The sequence below is a fragment of the Tasmannia lanceolata genome, unplaced genomic scaffold, assembly GCF_043159265.1.
Source record: "Tasmannia lanceolata isolate RefF3 unplaced genomic scaffold, GAP_Taslan_0.1 ptg000005l, whole genome shotgun sequence".
In the NCBI taxonomy this organism is placed as follows: domain Eukaryota; kingdom Viridiplantae; phylum Streptophyta; class Magnoliopsida; order Canellales; family Winteraceae; genus Tasmannia; species Tasmannia lanceolata.
The window spans coordinates 22,476,579-22,496,778 of NW_027518682.1; the positions used below are offsets into that span (position 1 = coordinate 22,476,579).

At 38.6% G+C, this 20,200-nt stretch overlaps 2 protein-coding genes across 2 annotated transcripts; both read right to left on the reverse strand.

The window, feature by feature from the left end:
- Nucleotides 1-1,191: 1,191 nt before the first annotated feature.
- LOC143877987 (small ribosomal subunit protein uS2-like) lies at nucleotides 1,192-5,458 on the reverse strand. Its single transcript, XM_077380356.1, has 5 exons — nucleotides 5,248-5,458; nucleotides 3,477-3,739; nucleotides 3,178-3,375; nucleotides 1,880-2,105; nucleotides 1,192-1,540 (listed from the first exon to the last, which is right to left on the reverse strand). The coding sequence occupies exons 1-5, from the start codon at nucleotides 5,372-5,374 to the stop codon at nucleotides 1,431-1,433; spliced, it is 924 nt and encodes a 307-aa protein (XP_077236471.1). The 5' UTR covers nucleotides 5,375-5,458; the 3' UTR covers nucleotides 1,192-1,430.
- Nucleotides 5,459-6,665: 1,207 nt separating this feature from the next.
- On the reverse strand, nucleotides 6,666-17,262 carry EIF3K (eukaryotic translation initiation factor 3K). The gene is made up of 8 exons (XM_077380358.1): nucleotides 17,043-17,262; nucleotides 12,497-12,553; nucleotides 10,209-10,259; nucleotides 10,002-10,064; nucleotides 9,705-9,755; nucleotides 9,527-9,593; nucleotides 8,589-8,671; nucleotides 6,666-7,071 (listed from the first exon to the last, which is right to left on the reverse strand). The coding sequence occupies exons 1-8, from the start codon at nucleotides 17,160-17,162 to the stop codon at nucleotides 6,868-6,870; spliced, it is 696 nt and encodes a 231-aa protein (XP_077236473.1). The 5' UTR covers nucleotides 17,163-17,262; the 3' UTR covers nucleotides 6,666-6,867.
- Between the last annotated feature and the right edge of the window lie 2,938 nt (nucleotides 17,263-20,200).

The following is a 20,200-nucleotide window of genomic DNA, read 5'->3' on the forward strand; positions in this document are numbered from 1 at the left end:
TTCAATGAACTCATCTTGCTGTTATTTGAAAGGGATTTGCTACCGTTTCATCACGGAATCAGATGAATAAATCAATGAAGACAAAATCTGTTGAAAAGTGAGTCTGTGGCGGCTCTCACCTGCAACAGACCATCCGCCAAATGCCTTCCGCGATGGACGCTAGTAAATCCCTATTTGAAATGTATGGATATGGCAATGTTAGCTTCGTCTCTCCTCTCTGCTGCTGCTGCTATTACAAACAAAAAAGTGATGTATTTTTCGCCCAAATCCCTGCTTGATTGGATGGGCCACACTAGATGAATGCATCTCTCAATCACTCTAAGATGATCCCAAATCATCCGACGCTACTATAATTCCATTGATTATCATTTTATCTGCCAACTTTAGACTTGGGCCCTATTTTTAGATTGGAGGAGTTTCCTGGAAAATTTTGGAAAGGAAAAATATTCCTCCAGTTTAAGACCTGTTTGTTTTGGATTTAGAGAACCGACTGGAGTCCAAAACTGACAATTGGACTCAATATTACCTCCAGGCCTTGTTTGTTTTGGATTTTGTCAACAGCTTGACTCCCAAACTGATTATTGGACTAAAAATGAACATAAATTTCAGTCTAACAATCAGTTTTGAACTAAGAATCCGTTCTCAAAATCCGGCACTTAATTTTTCAGTTGAATAATCAGTTTTGGACTCACAATCGATTCTCAAAAGAAACAGTACCTTGGTTTCATTAACAAAAGTGATTACTGCAACCTATGACGTTGTTAGATAACTGTAGGATGAGATGAACGTGAAGCATTCAGCATTGTCTCAGCTGCAGTGTAAGCTAGAAATGTGCAAGTTCCAGCTGTGCCGCCCTCTGCTCTGCTTACAGCTCTTTGCTATTATGTTCCATTCTCTTAAAAGGCTTAGGATTGATCACAACAGAGTGGGCCATACCATAAGAAACACAGGACCACCTTGTGTGAGTTTAAATAGCAGAAAGATCAATGCTTGTGTTTTTGGGCTATTTCTGTTGGGCAATTTCCGTCCACCAGATCTTCACAACCAATGCATTTACTCTTTAAACTTCAGTTCTTTTCCCCTTTGTGAGAAAAAAGAAGGCGACCTTCATATTCATTGAAAAAGAAGCCTACAAAAACGCCCATGTTTTTTCACAGTAAAGCTTCAGCAATCACTTGAAAGACTATGACATCCACAAATCCTCAGTTTCTTACTAGCATCAAAATCTCAGTAACAGATCCAAAACAGTCTTTCAGGTTCCCTGTATATCTACCAAAATGAAATACATTCCCCAGAAAGAGAATGCCTAGGGGCTAAAAGAATTCATTAAGAGCTCCACATAAAAGCTAAACTACATAACTGATCTAAATAGCAGTGGCAAGGAACAAGCAAACTTCTATTACAAACCCAGCTTTCGAAATAAATTTTCCTCAATCCCACCCTGTTGGAGCAACATCAGGAACACCATCTAAAACAGGAGCAACCATTGGTGGTGCAGCAGCCGGTGCGGCAGCCGTATCCCATCCATCACCTGCTACAACTACGGATGTCCATGAAAAAGAGAAGTGTTAGTATAGTTAATAAATAATTAAATACCAAACAATAATCTTGCAAACATGACAAAGAAATAATCAGCAATAATCAAACGCAGACTGATTCTAGGCATCATTGGAAGATTCTGAAATGATCAGCAACCAAGAGTAATAAATAACCTATATTTTTTTTTAACACAAAGCATCTAGGAACTATAAGGAATTTTTGCCTTTTCCATTATATAGGTGTCTCAAATTATCTTCTAATAGGAAACCATTGAAATTTTGATATTCACGTATCAGTTAGCAAATTAAAGAAATGAGAGCATGACAGTAATTATTCTGACCTGGAGATGCAGTCCAGTCAACCCCAGTAACAGAAGGAATGGCCGGAGGCACAGCCACATCGGCTGCCCACTGGGCATCACCACCCATTTGGGCCGGCCATTGATCGACCGGAAGCCCGAGAGCAGCTGCAGAAAATTCAGGAACTCCGTAATCAGGGGCCGCAACAACATCATCTCCCTCCTGTTCTTTGGCCTCTTCCGGCTCCCTATAGAAAAACAGATCAACCTGCATCCACAACACCAGCAACATCAGAACCAAAACCAACCGCTTCTCAAAAAACAATCAGTAAGAGGCGCAGACGAAATGATGAATAAAGCTAGAAAAAGTTTCAGTAAAAAAGAGGAAGAGGGTTTAATAATAAATTTCACATTTAGTGGAAGGGCTAACATAATTACATTTCCCATGGATTCATTAAGAATCTATATAAATTAAAAAAAAAAACAAGATTAATCAATGGTATTTTTGTTCATTATGCAAATCATAAAGGATTCAGGGGCACTAGAGATAAACTTAGAGAATCCATTCACGGGGAAAGATAAAATTGCCTACATTAAATCATTGGAGGTCCGGGTCATAAAATCTGATTGTAAACAGTACGTTTTAAAACTTATATTACAAGAGTAATTGCTTTAGGACACATCAAATTTCAGTCGTTGGCAATGAACCATATAGAGAATCCAGATAGGCATCAAGCAGCCTGTGGCATATTCCCTGGAATTCCATTTCATCAAAACCTTCAATCCATATCATAAAATTAAATTTATTGCAATTAACAAAATAAAACGCCAATATTGCATTCTTTTTGGGTAAAACATCAAAATAGTGCATGATCTTCTTCAGATATGATTGTATCACATCCTATAAGTAATTGGATTCACTCGATAGTAGGATTTAAATTGTATATCATAACATATTACAAACATCACAAGTGGTATTTTGGCCAATAGAAAACAAAATTTATAACACAGATTCAGAAGAGAAAAGGATGTCACATAGATAAAACAATAAAACAAAATGAGTAATTCTTAAAGATATAAGATGCATTTGGATATAGGGACAAAAGAATTATGGAAAAAAATCAATGCAAAAATAAATAAATAAAAGAACTGGGGAGAATGGGAATTTTAACCAATTTTCCTTTCCTTGCTTTTCTTTTTCTTTTTAGCAAACTGAGATAATAAGATGAATGCAATGTTGACTTGACTTGGCAATGAAGACCTTCTTTTCTATGAACTCAGTAAACAGTAAACTAAATATAAAAGCAACGAAGGAATCATAAGCCTTGAATGACACTTACCATCACATCCCATTTCTGGCCAGGAAGAATAGTACCACGCATCTGCAAAACCATCCTGGCTAACAACCAGAACAGACAGCCAATACTGTGCTTCCCCTTGTTGTTGGCTGGAATGCCGATGTCAACATACCGCATTGGGGAATCCGTGTCGCAAAAAGCAATGGTAGGAATGTTTCCAAGTGCAGCTTCCTTAATAGGCTGCACGAAATTTAAAGCAAACCATGAGCTTTAAATCACAAATGAGACCAAATGGTTAAGAAGTCCACGTACCACGTCGGGATTATACTAGAGAGACTTACCTGGTGATCAGTTCTGGGATCAGTGAGGATAAGAAGACGAGGCTCACTGAATGAAGTTTGAAGCTGATTAGTAAAGGTACCAGGTGTGTGACGCCCGGCAATTGGATGGGCTCCTGTGTATTGTGCAAACTTTAAAACTGCTCTCTGACCATAAGGTCTTGCAGATTGAACGATGATATCCTGAGGGTTTTCAATAGCAACTATAACCCTGGCAGCCAGCTGCAGTTTCTCCCATGTTTTCCCAAGGTTTATGATGTAGATACCTGAGCATTAAAAGTAAATGATGAATTGCAACAGCATAGTTAGGAACTGGAAGGAAGTTCTTCAAATTGTCATAGAATAAAAAATATAATGCTGGAATGGACTTCTCCTCCTGCAATGGCAGAAGCCTCGTGCACTGGACCGCCCTTTTTTTGGAATGGAGTTCTACAAATTGTCACAGAACAAGTTTATCTGCTCCTATATATTCATAATATTCTTTATTTCTCTTTCATAAAAAAAATATTATTTAGAGGGTTGAACTGCTAGCTCAGTTAGTCAAGGCTTTGTTCTTCTGGAGGTCTGAGGTTCAATCCAAACTTACCAACCAAAAAAAAAAAATTATTTACTTCACATATCTACTGGAATGATAAAATATAGGCATTTGAGCATTTCATCCAAATGTTAGCACTTTGCAGATGTGGCTTCACATGCAATAGTGCATATGCCTGCAAATGTTTTTGTAGGCATGTGAATAAAATCCCAGTAATAGGCACAAAACCTCAATCGAACTATATTGTAGGCGTTGTTCCACATTTTGATATGCTACAGGCATTTTCTATCATTTCGGACACACACACACACGTGTGTGAGCGGGCGTGCGTGGGCGCGCGCACGCGCACACACACACACACAGAGAGAGAGAGAGAGAGAGAGAGAGAGAGAGAGAGAGAGAGAGAGCATTCTCAGCTAAAATACGTGTTTCATAACGTTACCCTGAGATTGCGGTTTCATATGAATCGAATGCACAAATCTCTCAAGGCCTGAATCACCCTTTCAAAAGCTTTTAATCTTTTACTCCGTCTTTCCCTTTTCCTCTTCTTATTACTCTCGATACCCCCATGAGCGCACAAAATTTCTCTAGGGTTGTCAAAATCTAAAGAGGATCATATATTTCTTGCCTATAAACAGTGTCACGACTACTAGTTCACATCTCTAATTCCCTTCTTCCCGGTCTCAGATCCTACAAATAAAATGTCGTTAAGGGGGCCGTGGATTTTAGAATTCAAGTTTTAGTTTGAAAAAGCGTAAAAGAGGGTTCGATCTAGCGAGCCGCATGCTGTCCTGACACAGCATTTCTTGGATTTTAAGTAAGAAATCCAGGTTTTAGAAATCTCTTCCACATCCTGAGATTTCTAAAACCTGGAAACAAGGGATGATCTCTCCTGCTCTCTTGCTGACGGAAAGAAGGGCGAGAAAACAGTAAACGACGGCTGGTTTCCTTCTTCTCTCGTCTCCCAACTACAATTTGGAGGAAATCCAAGATTCTAAAATCCGCGTATCCAAACAGCCCCTAAGAGTTTCGAAGTTGTGAACGCGTTGTTTTCTGTTTTCAGAACTCTCAATACTTTAGGGTTTACATTTCACCAAAAAAATCACAGATCTATTACTCAAAGGAACACAACATAATCTACGGATGGGATACAAATCAAATAATAGCGAGATTGACTCTATATTGATGCGAAACAAAAAAACAGAGAGACATTTTTAAAATAAAAAATGAGATCATTACCATCTGTTCTTCTTTTGAAAACGTAGCGCTCCATCTGAAAATCGCAGTTCTTGGTGCCCAGATGAACATCGGCCGCCAGCATCATCTGAATGTCCGCCTCTTTCTGCGATAATCCCTTCGTCTCCATGGCTAGGGCTTGGACGATCTTGAAACCCTACCTAGTCTTTCTCACTAGCTCAAGGTCGAGATTTTAGGGTTTCTTTCTCTCCCTCTCACTTCTTCTGTTGTTAAAAACATAACCCTAGAATTGTTTTTTCCGTGGAAAATGAATCTTTTAGCTTTATTTTCTATTCCATGAAACAAGTGTTACAAGGAAAATTGAATCATGAATTATATGAGCAGAATAATCTAGAATGATATGGTCTTTGTACAATGGTCAGTCTGCATTAGGGCCCACTAGATGGATGGTATGGATCCTCTTGCCCTTTTTAATATGGTCCGCGCCTGCATGGAAGTACACCTAAAATGTTCAATGTGTCTCATTTTATTAGATTTTATTGGACCCCAACATTAATAGGTCGTGCCTCCAAAATCATCCTAGCCCTCTGTTCTGTAGATGTTTAAAAAGTAGGACATTTATAAAATTACATGGGAGGGTTATGATCACCCTAGGGAGATGATTTTTGGGATATGGCCAATTTAAGTTGGGGGCCTAAAAGGTCTTATGTCTACTCTCTCTCCAGGCTCCAGCCATCAATGTAGAATACAGATAGAAGGAAGATCCTAAGGTCATGTTTCGTTTAAGATTATGACTGCCGATTGTGATTACCAAACCGATTATTGGACTCAAATCTAAATTTAATTTTGAGTTCAATAATCAATATGGCACTCACAATCGGCCTGGCATATAATCATTGGAAAATGATACAACCGATGGGAGATTGTAACAATGAGAATGTGCCATGTGTGCAACAAATTACTCTTATAGCATACGAACCAACAAATTACTCCTATATGTGCTTCATATGAATCACGAGATTAAGAAGGATAGAGAGCTTTTTGAACGATCATAACAATTAATCATACCATATGTTAGAACTCATGCCACGTCTCAAGTGCTCATGTCCATGGACAATGTTGGCCATCACAAGTCCGGTCTATTGCCATAGCTCCCGCCCTCATCCAAGGATCAATTATGATTAAAAAAATATACTCTAGGATATCCTTAAGCTGTTAATTTGTGCTCGCATCAATCATGCAAATGAGATCTCCATTTGGCACTGGACCTCGACCCAGTGGGTTGCTGTACAATGGACCATCAGATCAACGGTCTGGATCACCAAGCACATACGCCACGTGTGCACTGTTATTGTCATTTTAGTTCATCAACAAGACGATATCATCTTACAAATCACAGGAGAATAATGCTACAGAAAACATATGAGAAGCCTGACCCACATCACTCACATTACATAAGCTTTACCAAATGCCATAAACTTGCCCTTAAATTTTCAAAAAATGAACAGAACAAGGTGGGATGTGAAATATTTGGCAAAGGATCATATGGCTCAAAAAATCCTATGCATTTGAAATCTCAATACATTACACCAATATCATAATTGTGATGTGCTTGTCAGAATGAGGAAAACAGGAAAAAGAGTACCCAGCTCACTGGAAAAATCAGCCGAGAATTGGGAAGATCCGGGTGATGTGATCTAGCGGAATACTGTCTGCAGTGTTCTTCTTGAGTTCGGGCTGGTTGAACTCGTTGCGAGGGAGAAGGATGACCTGGCCTCGGCCATGGCCCTTCTCAAGAACCCACCCGCAGTTTGCAACCTGATGCTCCAGAAACTTGTCCAAAGAGAGTCCTTCGATGTTGATGGCCTGTTACAACATGAAAGACCCCAATTTAAACCTTAAATAAAACTGAGAGGCCAGGAGCCATCTCTCTAGAAAAATAATACATGTCAAGAGGATTGACTCCTATATATGTCTATTTCTATAGAGATGATATTTCCACCCCTTTCCCCTAGATGCTCCAGCCCCTTCTGTTTATTGTATTGACAGTCAAAGTTTTTTTTTTTTGTGAATGGCCATACTTAAGATGCGTTGTCCCTAAAATAACCAAAATACCCTCTATACAAACAGTGAAGAGGGCTACTCGACAGTCTTTGACACCAATGCCAGGTCGTGCGTATGCCCCTCCTGTTTGATCAATCATTCTTCACATCAATTTTCAACTTTTGTATTGTTGTTGCTGTTGGAATCTCTTGATTTCTCTCAAATTGTGGTTAGTTTTCCTTTCATTTCACCTGCTTTGGATGGTCCATGTTTGTAAAGGGTGGTCGTGATTTTATTGTTATTCCTATTGATTTCCTTTGGTACTCTATGTGCAGGGGAGGCCTACGGAGAAGTAAAATAGACAGTGGGAAAGGGGATGTTAAAGAAGGAGAAGACCTCACCATTGCAGCAGAACCAGGTGTGGTTTGCACAGGAGAGTAAGTCCCCTTGGTACCTCAGTCCCTTGGCAGTGCAGACTCTCTGAGATATTCTTACCGACCAGTGGATCTGATGGCCTCATTCCACCTCAGAGCCAACAGTGTTAATCTCATCATCAACAATTCCAATACCCACTAAATAAAGACAACAGACAGAGTTCTGTATTGCTGGACTCTGAAGTTTTAGACCAGTTTCCGCAAAGATTTTCATCCTTTTTTCCTCGTAAACTCAAAATTTCACACTCAATAGAAAACGCTTGTAACTCAAAATTTCATACTCTATAGAAAACGCTTGCTATCATAGAATGAAATCCTTCTTCTCCACTGGTTTCTTTGCTTACTCCTAGAATCAGTGCTTATGTTGCGGCTTCTACATCCTGAGTATCTGAGGATCTAGACCCCTACTTCCATTTTTCAATTTCTTACATGTTTCCTCCCTCCCTTTCTGCCGAGGATCTAGACCCATACCATTTTGTGATTTCTTACAATTTTCTTCCCTCCCCTTCGACTGCCGCTGCTGCTTTTGCTATCCCGCTGTGAAACCTAGTGTCGCCCCTCTTGCAAAAGGCCTTGCACCCAACTCTTCGAATTCCTTGACAGGAAGTGTACATTAGGGCAGTTAACTTCCCTAGACGGGTTATTTCAGGCATTTAAAAGAAAAGATCTTAAGTGTGAATAAGGAGAAACAATAGGGGTTGGAATGGCAAGAAAAGGGAGTGGAAATATCATTTCCATAGTTCACATTTTATGTGTAGAAGACAAACATAATAGTGCGATCAATATTCTGATATAAAATTCAGCTTCACATTTGACATTCTGAGTTGCAAATGCATCAAGAAATTGATAATCCTTGACTACATCCAGAACAAATTAAAAAATATAGAGAGAAAGTTCAAATATTACCTCTGCAAGTACAGGTCTGGGAACTTTTTGGTAAGTCAGGGAAAGGACATGGATGGCATAAGCTTGGATTGCTTGCTCAAATCCTGCATCGTTCACTTCTTGTAAGCCAGATTATTGGGCAACGCAACAACAAAAAATATACTAGATTTATCACAGATGATCGAACTACTGTAGTTTGAGAAACAATCTGCACATTGCTTGCCAAGTTGCCATAAGTGGCAAGAAGGGGATGCACGTTTTCAAGCAAAAGGGTGATTGTGGCCGTAGAAAATAAGCTATTGCATGACCTAAGGCATTTGGAAACATAAGATCATAAAGTGGGAGGGGCACCATACGTAGAATCTTTGCATTACTATAGATTGACAGAGTGAATCCTATATTTGGAAAAGGACTATTTCGGATAAAGAGCATGCGGAATTCTATACAACTTAAATTTCTCACAACTGCAGGGAACACGTGACAGGTAGACCAAAACAGCCTTCAGTACTTAAGATGGCCCTAACCCCCCTTTTTTTCACAAGGGATTCTTTTCGAAAAAGTTCCACGATAAATTGCCATAAAACAAAGGATTTCAAGATAAGTAGGCAACCTAATTATATCAAAACCAGTGTTTAAAAATGCGGATGCCGCACGGAACGCAGCCTAAGAAAATCCTAGTCGACTCGGCACGATGCGGTCGAGTATTCGGTTGACGCAGTCATAATTTGGGAGAGTAAAAGTAGTGTTTTTATTGACTCGATTGGGCAAAATGCGGAACGCGGCCAAGGTAAAAGGGAGTCGACGTGGACAAGGAGGAGTTTCAAAACTATGATCAAAACAGAAATAACCTATGGAGTATGGATTACCTATGCCATCATTCCAGCAATAAAACTTTTATCTTCAACCCAACCTGTGATGGATAATATGGCATGTGCACATTGGAACATATATGTTATTACCTGGCACAACTTCAACTATAGTGCGATTCTTGGCAGCCTCGTCCCAGAACTGGCGGAACCTTGCTGTCTGCAGTGAAAAATAGCAATACCATTCCAAGTCAGTTTCAAGCATATGCAAGTCAGATCTACACAGACTCATACCTCCAGATTCATCAAAGAAATAAAAGGAGATTCGTACCTCCAGGTAGTGTGAAAGGACAATCAGTGTCTTGAACTGCTCCTCCATTTGCTGATAACGACAGAGAAGAGAGCAATTTATGTTTTAACAAAGGGGTTGTTGTTTATATACAGAGAAAAAACGAAGATGAAAATAGGGAAGCCTAATATCAACAAGTGCTAAAACAAATATATAGCTTCAAGGCAGCAGATATTCGTTATTTTGCCTTTAAAACACCTGATCCATTCATGAATGCCCAAATGCTCATGCATGACACTCATTTACATGTCTAAAAGAGACGAGGAAAAACAGAAATACCACTCGTTCTGGGATTAAGAAGAGGCAGAGGTTAAAATCTGGAGCTGGCATTGCCATGAGAGCCTGTTCAAATAACAAAAGAAAAAGAACAAGAACAAAAAAAGAATTGAGCATTAAAATTAAGCTTAGATGCCATGAAACATATGGATATATAAATCATTCTTCTTTCTTGCTTAAAAATATCATTTAGAAATAAGATTGCTGGACCTTGACCAAAATGCGAGCAACAATTTGGACACTCATCCGCTCTGGTTCAAACTGTAAAAAAAAAAAACAATGTCAGCATGGGCTTTCTATTGTTCCACTCAACTCATTACCCAATATTAATTCAGATGGAATAAGGAAAACGAAACTCACGTAATGTGAAACATGTGCGAGAGTGATATGTTCATACAATTATGGTGATTATGGGTAGTTATAATCTAGTTATTATCTAGTTGTGGGAGTATGTTTTAGAGTTATGGGTGTTAGTTATGGTTTATGTGTTTAGGGTGGCGGGTAGTGGGTGTTGGTTGTTGGAGTATGTTCTAAGTGGGAAAATGGATGGGTAACGTGTTACTACTCTGTGTTTGAATTTAAGTAGTTGTATTATAATGAAATGAGAGGAGAAGAAATTTACAGCACAAAGGAGAAAAAATTACAGCAACAAAGGAGACTTTGTTCTAGGAGAGTCATGGCTCCTCTCGAATCGAGCTATTAGGAGGTCCGGTTGCCTCGAATCAACCTCTCTACCCCTCATTTCCATTTTCCTTTTGTTTATTTGCATCACGGCCGATTAGGCACGTAACAAGTGGTATCAGAGCCGTCGATCTAGCACGATGGCTGCGTCTTCGGAGTTTTGGGAATCCATTTGTGAAGATTCGCAGGAGATTAAAGCATTGGCTTTGAAAAAGATGGAAGAACACCGACGATTTGCGGAAGGCTTCAACAAAATCCAAATGGAGATCAAGGAAATGCGCAAAGAAGATAAATGGTTGAAACTTGAGGAAGCTGATGTTCGTGTAGAGAAAATTGCGAGAATTGATGCCGAAAAAGATGAAAAATCATATTTCTTTGCAAGTTTGATCACGACGGATTTTGAAAGTAGAGTTCCAAAGATCGCCACCGTTACTTTTGAAGATGGAAGTCCAATTTTAATTATGTTGCACAACAAAATGATTTCCATTACGATTTGGGACCCCTGTGAATTAAAGTGTTTTGTTCAATAATTCGACCTGGAGGCCAAGGTCGTTTCTAAGGGGGGAGGAATGATATGTGCATATAATTATGGTGATTATGGGTAGTTATAATCTAGTTATTATCTAGTTGTGGGAGTATGTTTTAGAGTTATGGGTGTTAGTTATGGTTTATGTGTTTAGGGTAGCGGGTAGTGGGTGTTGGTTGTTGATGGAGTATGTTGTAAGTGGGAAAATGGATGAGTGACGTGTTACTACTTTGTGTTTGTATTTAAGTAGTTGTATTATAATGAAATGAAAGTAGAAGAAATTTACAGAAACAAAGCAAGCTTTGTTTTGAAGAGTCATGGCTCCTCTCGAATCGAGCCGTTAGAAGGTCCGGTTGCCTCGAATCAACCTCTCTCTCCCTCTCTTCTATTTTCTTTTCGTTTATTTTCGTTACGGCCAATTAGGCACGTAACAAATTGGTATCAGAGCGGTAGATCCTACGCCATGGCTGCGCCTGAGAATTTGAAATCCCTACGCGATGATTTCCGAGAAATCAAAGTGCTTTTTTGAAAATGATGGAAGAACACCGGGAATTTGCGGAAGGCTTGGAAAAAATCAGCAAATAGATCAAAGAAATGCATAAACAAAGAAACGAGTTAAATCTTGGACGTGTTGATGTTCACGTGAAGAAAAATGCAAGAATTGACGGTGACAAAGATAGTTTTGTTAAAGACACCACCAAGGATCATCTCGATTATTTCATCATTTTGAAGTGGCTTCATGAAAAATCTTATTCCCTTCCAACTTTGATCACAATGGAATTTGTAGGCAAGGTTCAACTGATTGCGACCATTAAGATTTGGGACCCTGGTGGAATAAAGTTTTTCCCCAATAATTCGACCTTCAGGACAAGGTCGTTTTATAAGGGGGGAGGAATGTTATGTGTATTTTCTTAGGATGTATGTGGGGTTAGTTAGTGCATAGTAGTGGGTATGTGTTTTAGTATAATGGATATTAGTTACGGCTAATGTGTTTAGCGTAGTGGGAGTTAGTTATTTATGATGTGTCTTGTTAGTGGGTAAGTGTGCTCGTGCTGTGGCACTCCCTCTTGCTTGTATTTATGTAGAAGCAATTCAATGAAATGGAGAAGAAAAAAATTACAGCAACAAAGCAAGCTTTGTTTTGAAGTCATGGCTCCTCTTCTATTTTCTTTTCGTTTATTTTCGTTACGGCCAATTAAGCACGTAACAGAGAGAGTACAACTATGGAAGTATTTCTGCAAGTAGAAATTATTATGCAACATATAGTATCATAATTACAGCTAAGATCAACCTGGTAGAGTCGAAGAAGGCAAAGATTGGCATCCAAACTGTATGTCTGCGATGAAACCTACATCATGAAACGGTGAAGAAAATTCCTGAGTTGTAATAGAAAGAAAAATTCTATATTAATATAATACAGACACGCAAACACTTCTTTTCTTCTTCTTTTTTGACGAAAGAAGCATAGATTAATAGGAAAAAGAGTTACAAGCGCACATTGCTGGGCAGCTAAACAATCGGCCAAATCATTAGCACTTCTGGGAATAAGAAGAAAATAAAGTGTACAGTTCTTGCATAAGTCCCTAAGCTCATCAATAATTTTTGCTAATCTCCACAGACCATCACTAATACGCCTAACCCACGATATAGAGTTGCCTGAATCACCTTCTCCACACACATGTTTTCCTGCAAAAGTGTCACATGCACAGATGCAACAAAACAGAGTAGCATTCATAGCTAATATGCAGTTTGTTTATTACATAGAAAACCCATGAGTTTGTTTTGTAATCAGCTTGCTCAGACAAAACGCACCATTTGCATTCATAAGTTCTCCATCTAGCTTGGTTATATTAATTGGAAAATAAAGATCGACAGATCTCGTGTAAAAGCTGAAAGTGGAACCTGGTGTTCTCCCTTATAGAAAACTGGAAGTATTGTTGAATTTAAAAAGGAAAGTGATCTAGTGGAGTAGTTGAAGTTCAGTTCCGGATACACTGTATCACCAGGTATCATCCCTTCATTTCCACCCCATATATGCATCACCAATGTCCCACCAAAAGGGTGTTGGCAGAACTGCAAACACCAGACAAACTCAACTCAACTCAACTAAGCCTTTGTGCCAAACTAGTTAGGGCCGGCTAATGAATCCTTTACAAAATTTTCATGAAGAAGGTGAAAGGATCTACCCGGCTCAGATTGACTAAGTCTAATCCTGACACTAGTTGGGTTCGTCTACATGGATCATTTTCTTCCATTCTATCCTATCCAGGGTCATGTTCTCTGTTAAGTTCCTATCCCTCAAGTCTTTCCTCACTGTTTCTACCCAAATTGTTTTTGGTCTGACCCTACCTCTTTTTACTCCATCAACTTGGCACGTGAGTCACTTCTTCTCACCGGAGCATCCAAATTATGAATCTACCCTATGTCATTTTAAGGAATATGGGGCTAAAAAAATTACAATTATCAATCCCTCCCCATATCTTCACAAAATGAATCTTAACTACATCTGTCACATCTCTAGTCAACTGACCTTTAGAACAACGCCATTGTTATCCTTGGATGTTGATGATACCGTTCTTCTACCGTGGGGTAGCAACAAATGGTCATAGGCTGTTGAACCTTGCGTGAAGATATGGTTGAAACTACATTCCTCAAAATGTTGCTTATATCATGACAAGTTGATCGTCAAGGAAGGGGAATACCTTTCAGTTTTTTTTTTTTTTTGAAATGGTAATTTCTTTCAGCTATTAGGCTCAGGTTTCAGTCGGCCATGGCGATTAATAAGGTATGGGTCAAGGAAATAGGCTATGCAAGTATTAAGAGTAGGTAAATAATGGGTAAAGGTGGACTAGGAAGGTTTACAGACTGTATAGATCTGGATAGGTTGGGAGGTAAGTTAAAATCTGGGTCCTATGACAGATAAGAAGATACAAGGGTAAAGTTCTGGGTCGTGTGTTATGATGGAGGGGTTTAAGATTTAAGGGTAAAGTGTCAGACAACTGATTTTAGGGGACTATTGCAGGATTTAAAACAGCAGCACTGGGCTTAAAGGGGTCTCTAACAGACCATTATAGAGACTGATCGGTACGGTTTTATATGTTGTAGGCTAGTCTTTGAGACTAAAATAGGTTCCGGTAATAATCAATAGGCTAAAGGTATGTGCAGACTGTTAGGTTATAGGATGCAAAAGTAAAAAACATGGCCGAAGGGCTATAGGGATAGCTAGAGGGGTTTCTGGGACTGTTCGAAGGTAGGGATTTAGGTTTAGGTTAGATCTGTCATGAAGAAAAGGACATTGGCAGCTAGGGCTTGTGTTTTAATGGTTGTGGGGTAAAAGTTCAGGGCTGGGTGTTGGTCAAGATAATTGTAGGTAAGTCAAGATAATTGTGTTGGAATCACACCAACAAGGCTCAAGCCATCACATTAAGGGGTTCCTAAGGCATCACACCGAAGGATCGAGGCAGCTCACCTTGGAGAGCAGACATCACATCCATGTTTTGCAAAGAGAAGTAGAGAACAAAGAAACTATGTTTTTATTCATATATAGCATAAAAGAAAAGTTCACTGAGGCTACCTATATACAAGAAAAGAAAGTAATCTAGAAAGTTCTAAAACCCTAAACAAAAGCTAACACTCTTAGACAAAAATACCCTCTAATGACTTAAAAGGATTGTTCCGCACTTAAAATTTCTAATACATGTATGGGGTCTATTACTTAATTGACTTACGTGATTTGGGTGAAAAAAGACTTCCACCACCTGTGACTTAAAAAGGCTCCTAACCAAACTTGGAAACTACTAAAACAACCCTACTAAAAGTCCTAATTAAAACAGATTTTTAAGTGCAACAACTTAAAAGTTAAAAAAAAAATCTAAGAACTCTTTATTTAAAATAGAAATAAACCCAAAATAAATAACACTTCCATGTCGGACCGATTTGTTGCAGCAACTCGCTTAATTCTAAAATTACTCACGACTTGTTTGATCAACTCAAACATGTTGGAACTGTTCGAAACGTTCCTCTCCTTGTGATTCCTTTTCGTGGATTTGTGGGGGACCCTCCCACATTTGTTGGATCACATGGCCCATATCTCTCTTGCCTTTCTTGATTGATGGTTACCATCACATGTTATCATGGTAATTGCTCCTATAGTCCTATTGTTCTTCAAGAACCTGGAATTCAGACATGGCACTACAACTAAGCAGCTCATACTATAGAAAATTACCAACCCTGCAATAAAATGTGAATAAGCATGTTCCATTTGAGGTTTGAAGGGTGGGCATGTATATGTATGCAAGCTGTGTTTATGCATTTTATCATTATGCAATGATTTGAAGCAAAAAAAAAAACACAAATCCATGCACCTTTCGGTCTTCAAACAACAATACATCCTTGTGAAATAAAAAATGAATCCTTAAGATGAGAATTAATACTGAAAAGATGTCGTAAGATGCCGGTCTGCACAATTCTGGAATTACTTTACGTCAGCGAAGTTGATAAAAGGAAGCCAAATTCCATACTGATGAGACACTACATTTAGACTCGACTCGACTCAACTCAACTCAACTCAACTAAGCCTTTGTCCCAAACTAGTTGGGGTCGGTTAATGAATCCTTTAGAAAATTTTCATGAAAAAGGTGAAAGGATCTACCCGGCTGAAATTGACTAAGTCTAATCCTAACACTAGTTAGGTTTGTCTACATGGATCATGTTCTTCCATTCTATCCTATATGATAAAACACAACATATATACTCGACACGAAGAACCGATAAAACAAAAATCATCTTTGACAAAAGCTATCGAAATTGTCTACAATTTTTATTGGACGAACTCAAAATCCCCATAATAAAATGATAATTTAATGCGGGTGTTAAGAGGGAAGAAGAAGAAATTAGAACTCAAGAGTCAAGAACACAACTAGAAGAAGAAAATAAGAGCAATGCTCAACCCAAATGATATATCATCAGTTAAGGACCTGTTTGGATGGCAAGAAGATTTTGATTTGGATTTCTCACATTTGCAGCCCTTTTTGCATTGTAATTTGGATCCAATCAAATTCTTGGATTTCCAATTCAGCAACTGACAGTGAAAAAAATCAGATTTCCAAATAAGATGTGCAAATAAGAAATTGGAAATCCACGGATTTGACAGTTTCCTTCTGTTACGTGCTTATTTGGGTCCCACCTTGGCTGAAATAAGTTAGCTGAGATATTTGTTATTTTGACATTTGCTTTGTATAGCTAGGAGTCTTAGAGATAAGGCTTATCTAGATTAGGGATTTTTAATAAATAACTTGTACGCAGCCCTTCTTTATTCAATGAGAATTTTATCCCCAAAATAGTGTGTTTTGTGCACAGAGGAGGACGACCCTCGCCTCGAAGTGGGACAAGAGGCTGATCTTCCCTCTAAGAAGATCAAATCCCTTATGAACCGATTTAGGTTCGTAACACCTTCACCCCCCTCTTTGCTCCTCAACCTCTCCCCTCCAATAGGAAGTACCCACTTCCCCCTCTCTCTCCCTCAACAAGAGCTGCCGGATCTATTCATTTTGTATTCAAAACTCAATTCCAAATCCAAATACAATATATGAGGTATCCAAACGGGCCCTTACATAAGTTTATCAAATCCAAAATTCCCTTCTACAGCTGGTTTATATTGACACTACATCATAGTTCTACTCAAAATCTCCCAGTTGTCCTCATCTTCTAAGCAAGTCGAAGAAATTTAACAGAAAACGAAAAGGAAATCAGTTATATAAAAAATCATAGAACGGAGTGTTCATCGAATAATCGGGAGAAAAAAAAAACAAAGAACTGCGGAATATTAGAAACCCTACCTGTTCGTGCACGTAGTTCTCGAGATCGGGAAGGATATCGGGATTGTACGGGTTTACAGCGACAAGCTGTTCCACCGTATATGAAACCTGCTGCTTTTGAACCTCTCGTTCTCTACCCATGCCTATCTACCAAATCTCGGTACAGAAAAACCCTAGAAACCAAAAAAACAGCAGAAGAGGAAGAAATTTTCGGAAACGAGGGTTTTAGATTCCAATCCAGGAAAAATAAGGAAACCTTATAAATGAGGGTGACTGAACACTCACATCCTACCAAATGACGATAATACCCTTAGGGTGCGTTTGGATTGCCGGAATCAGGAATCGTATACGTATCATCGTATACGTATCAGATTACAATCCAATTCCAATTCCCTTCGTAAACGGCTAATGGTTCCAATTCCAGTGTTTGTGTAAGCACTAGAATTTGCCTAGGGAATCAGTGATGATTCCAATTCTAGCGTTTGGTAGCGTCCGGAATGAAATCAAAATTTCAATTAATATAATGAACTTATAATAAATCTATATATTTTTCATCTAATTTATATTGTTACTCTTAATTTCCATGTTATATTTGAACTCCAATAATCACAGTGACCAGTCAAAATAAAAATTAAGAGAGAGAACCGGCTATTACTTGTATATATATATGAGAGAACATTTCCTACACACTTGTGTAGGTAAGTTACCTACACACTACCTTAAAATACAGTGGAGGCCCACATTGTTTGGGTGATCCAAACCATTCATTTGAATGGTCCTCACATAGATAGGGTGTCCACAAAAAATCAGATCCATAGGATCATTCCAACCCTACAATTTGTGGAGGTAAAATGGACGTACATAAACCTTCACAAATTAGTCCATTTTTTGCCTCCATAGTTTGAATGGTTAGGATGATCCTATGGATCTGATTTTTTGTGGACACCCTATCTATGTGAGGACCATTCAAAAGAATTGTTTGGATCACCCAAACAATGTGGGCCCCCACTGTATTTTAAGGTAGTGCGTAGGTAACTTACCTACATAAGTGTGTAGGAAATGTTTTCTCTCTCTCTCTCATTAAGTTACCTACGCACTACCTTAAAATACAGTGGGGGCCCACATTGTTTGGGTGATCCAAACAATTCATTTGAATGGTCCTCACATAGATAGGGTGTCCACAAAAAATCAGATCCATAGGATCATTCCAACCCTACGATTTGTGGAGGTAAAATGGACGTGTATAAACCTTCACAAATAAGTCCATTTTATGCCTCCATAGTTTGAATGGTTAGGATGATCCTAAGGATTTGATTTTTTTTGGACACCTTATCTATGTGAGGACCATTCAAATGAATTGTTTGAATCACCCAAACAATATGGGCCCCCACTGTATTTTAAGGTAGTGCGTAGGTAACCTACCTACACAAGTGTGTATGAAATGTTCTCTCATATATATTCTTCTATATATATATATATATATATATATATATATATATATATATAGAAGAGTGATAAATCAACCCTCGTAATATCTTAAATCGACCCCATGTTTCTCTCTCGTCTCTCTTTATCTCTCTCTAAGCACTGCCATATATTGGGGTTGATTTAAGATATATGGGGTCGGTTTATCACTGCTATGTATAACTAAAAGATTGACGCAAGAGAAATGCCATTGCTAGGTTAATATAATATTCTAGCGTTTGCCCTTTTTTTCTTTTATTTTGTTACTCTTTCCAATGTATAATATAAAATGGGATTTGCTAGCGTCCATGGCAGAAAGCATTTTGAGGCTGGTGTGTTGCATGTCATAGCAGCCAGCTCGTGAATGAAGACAAAATCTGTTGCAAAGTGAGCCTACGTGTTGCCTTCTGCGATGGTCCCTAGGAAATCCCACATAAAATATATATTTGTCCTCTTTCACTGAGGCATATCCCAATCTAATATTTTATTATATATTTCTTTTCACTCCTCTCTTATCAAGAGAGCTCTAATATTATATTATATATTTCTTTCAATTCTCTACTACAATAGATTATGACGAGATTAACATGCGGCCTCTGTTTTCTTGCTTTCAGCCATTTAGCATCTTCTTCCTTTTTTAATGCAAATGAAAAACAGAAGATGGAAGCAAAATCTGGTATTCGTCGTGGAATGAAAAATGAAGAAAATCATGGCGTGATGAAGGGAGCCGTTGTCTGTTTAGAATTGCAAGAGATAACCTAACAATAAATACCTTGGTTCCGGTATTGATTTGCAGCATAGCCAGAAAGAGGAGATATCGATGTTTAGAGAAGAAGAGACGAGAGAGGGAAGCTTAAGAAAAGAAACACGTAATACTGGAACGTAATATGAGATGAGATTTCATGCCTTTTTTTCTCCCGATTCCTGGAATCAGAATACCACTCCTTTGGGCGGGTATCAAAACGCGCTCAATATTCCAACGTTTTTTCCGCTTGGAGTCTAGCAACGTTTCCTATCCCGTTTTGAAAACGAAACCAAACGCCGGAATCCCCTAGGTCGGTATCAGATACCCATACCGATTCATGATTCCGGCCATCCAAACATACCCTTAGGCTTTGAATCGAACATCACTTTTTGAGAGCCCTTGTCTACATTACCTGTGAACCGTGTGTATGGTGATTAGGATCATTGGCCTAAGTGTGCCACCACAAGTACAATCAATTTTTGCTTGTCCCTATAAACTCTTACGTGGCATGATTAGCAAATCCATATCGCCCATGTGGTGAGTCGATACTTGATAGTAGGATCTAGATGCATTCTTAAGATCCATGGACATATTTCAAATCCGGATCTGCAGTTATTTCTGATTGGATCCAGACCCCAAAGAAAAATCCATGCGACAGTCTTAAATCTGATTTTACTATACTGCTTTCCAAAAATACCCTCTAATTTTTTTATAACTTTAGTATTATTTTAGGGATATTTTAGTAAAAATGAGTTGTATGCATTTTTTCAATTTGTTATTCATCTCTATCGAGTTTTTAGTCACCCTCCTCTTTTCCTTCTCTAACTATTGACCCAAAGTTCCTAAGCCACTGCGCAATGTTGTCCTCTCCCCCCCCGGCACACACACTCTTTTCTAGCTGTATACAATATAACTATGTAAGTAGGACCTAATAGGACACTTCGCCCGATATGAAATTGAACACGAAAGA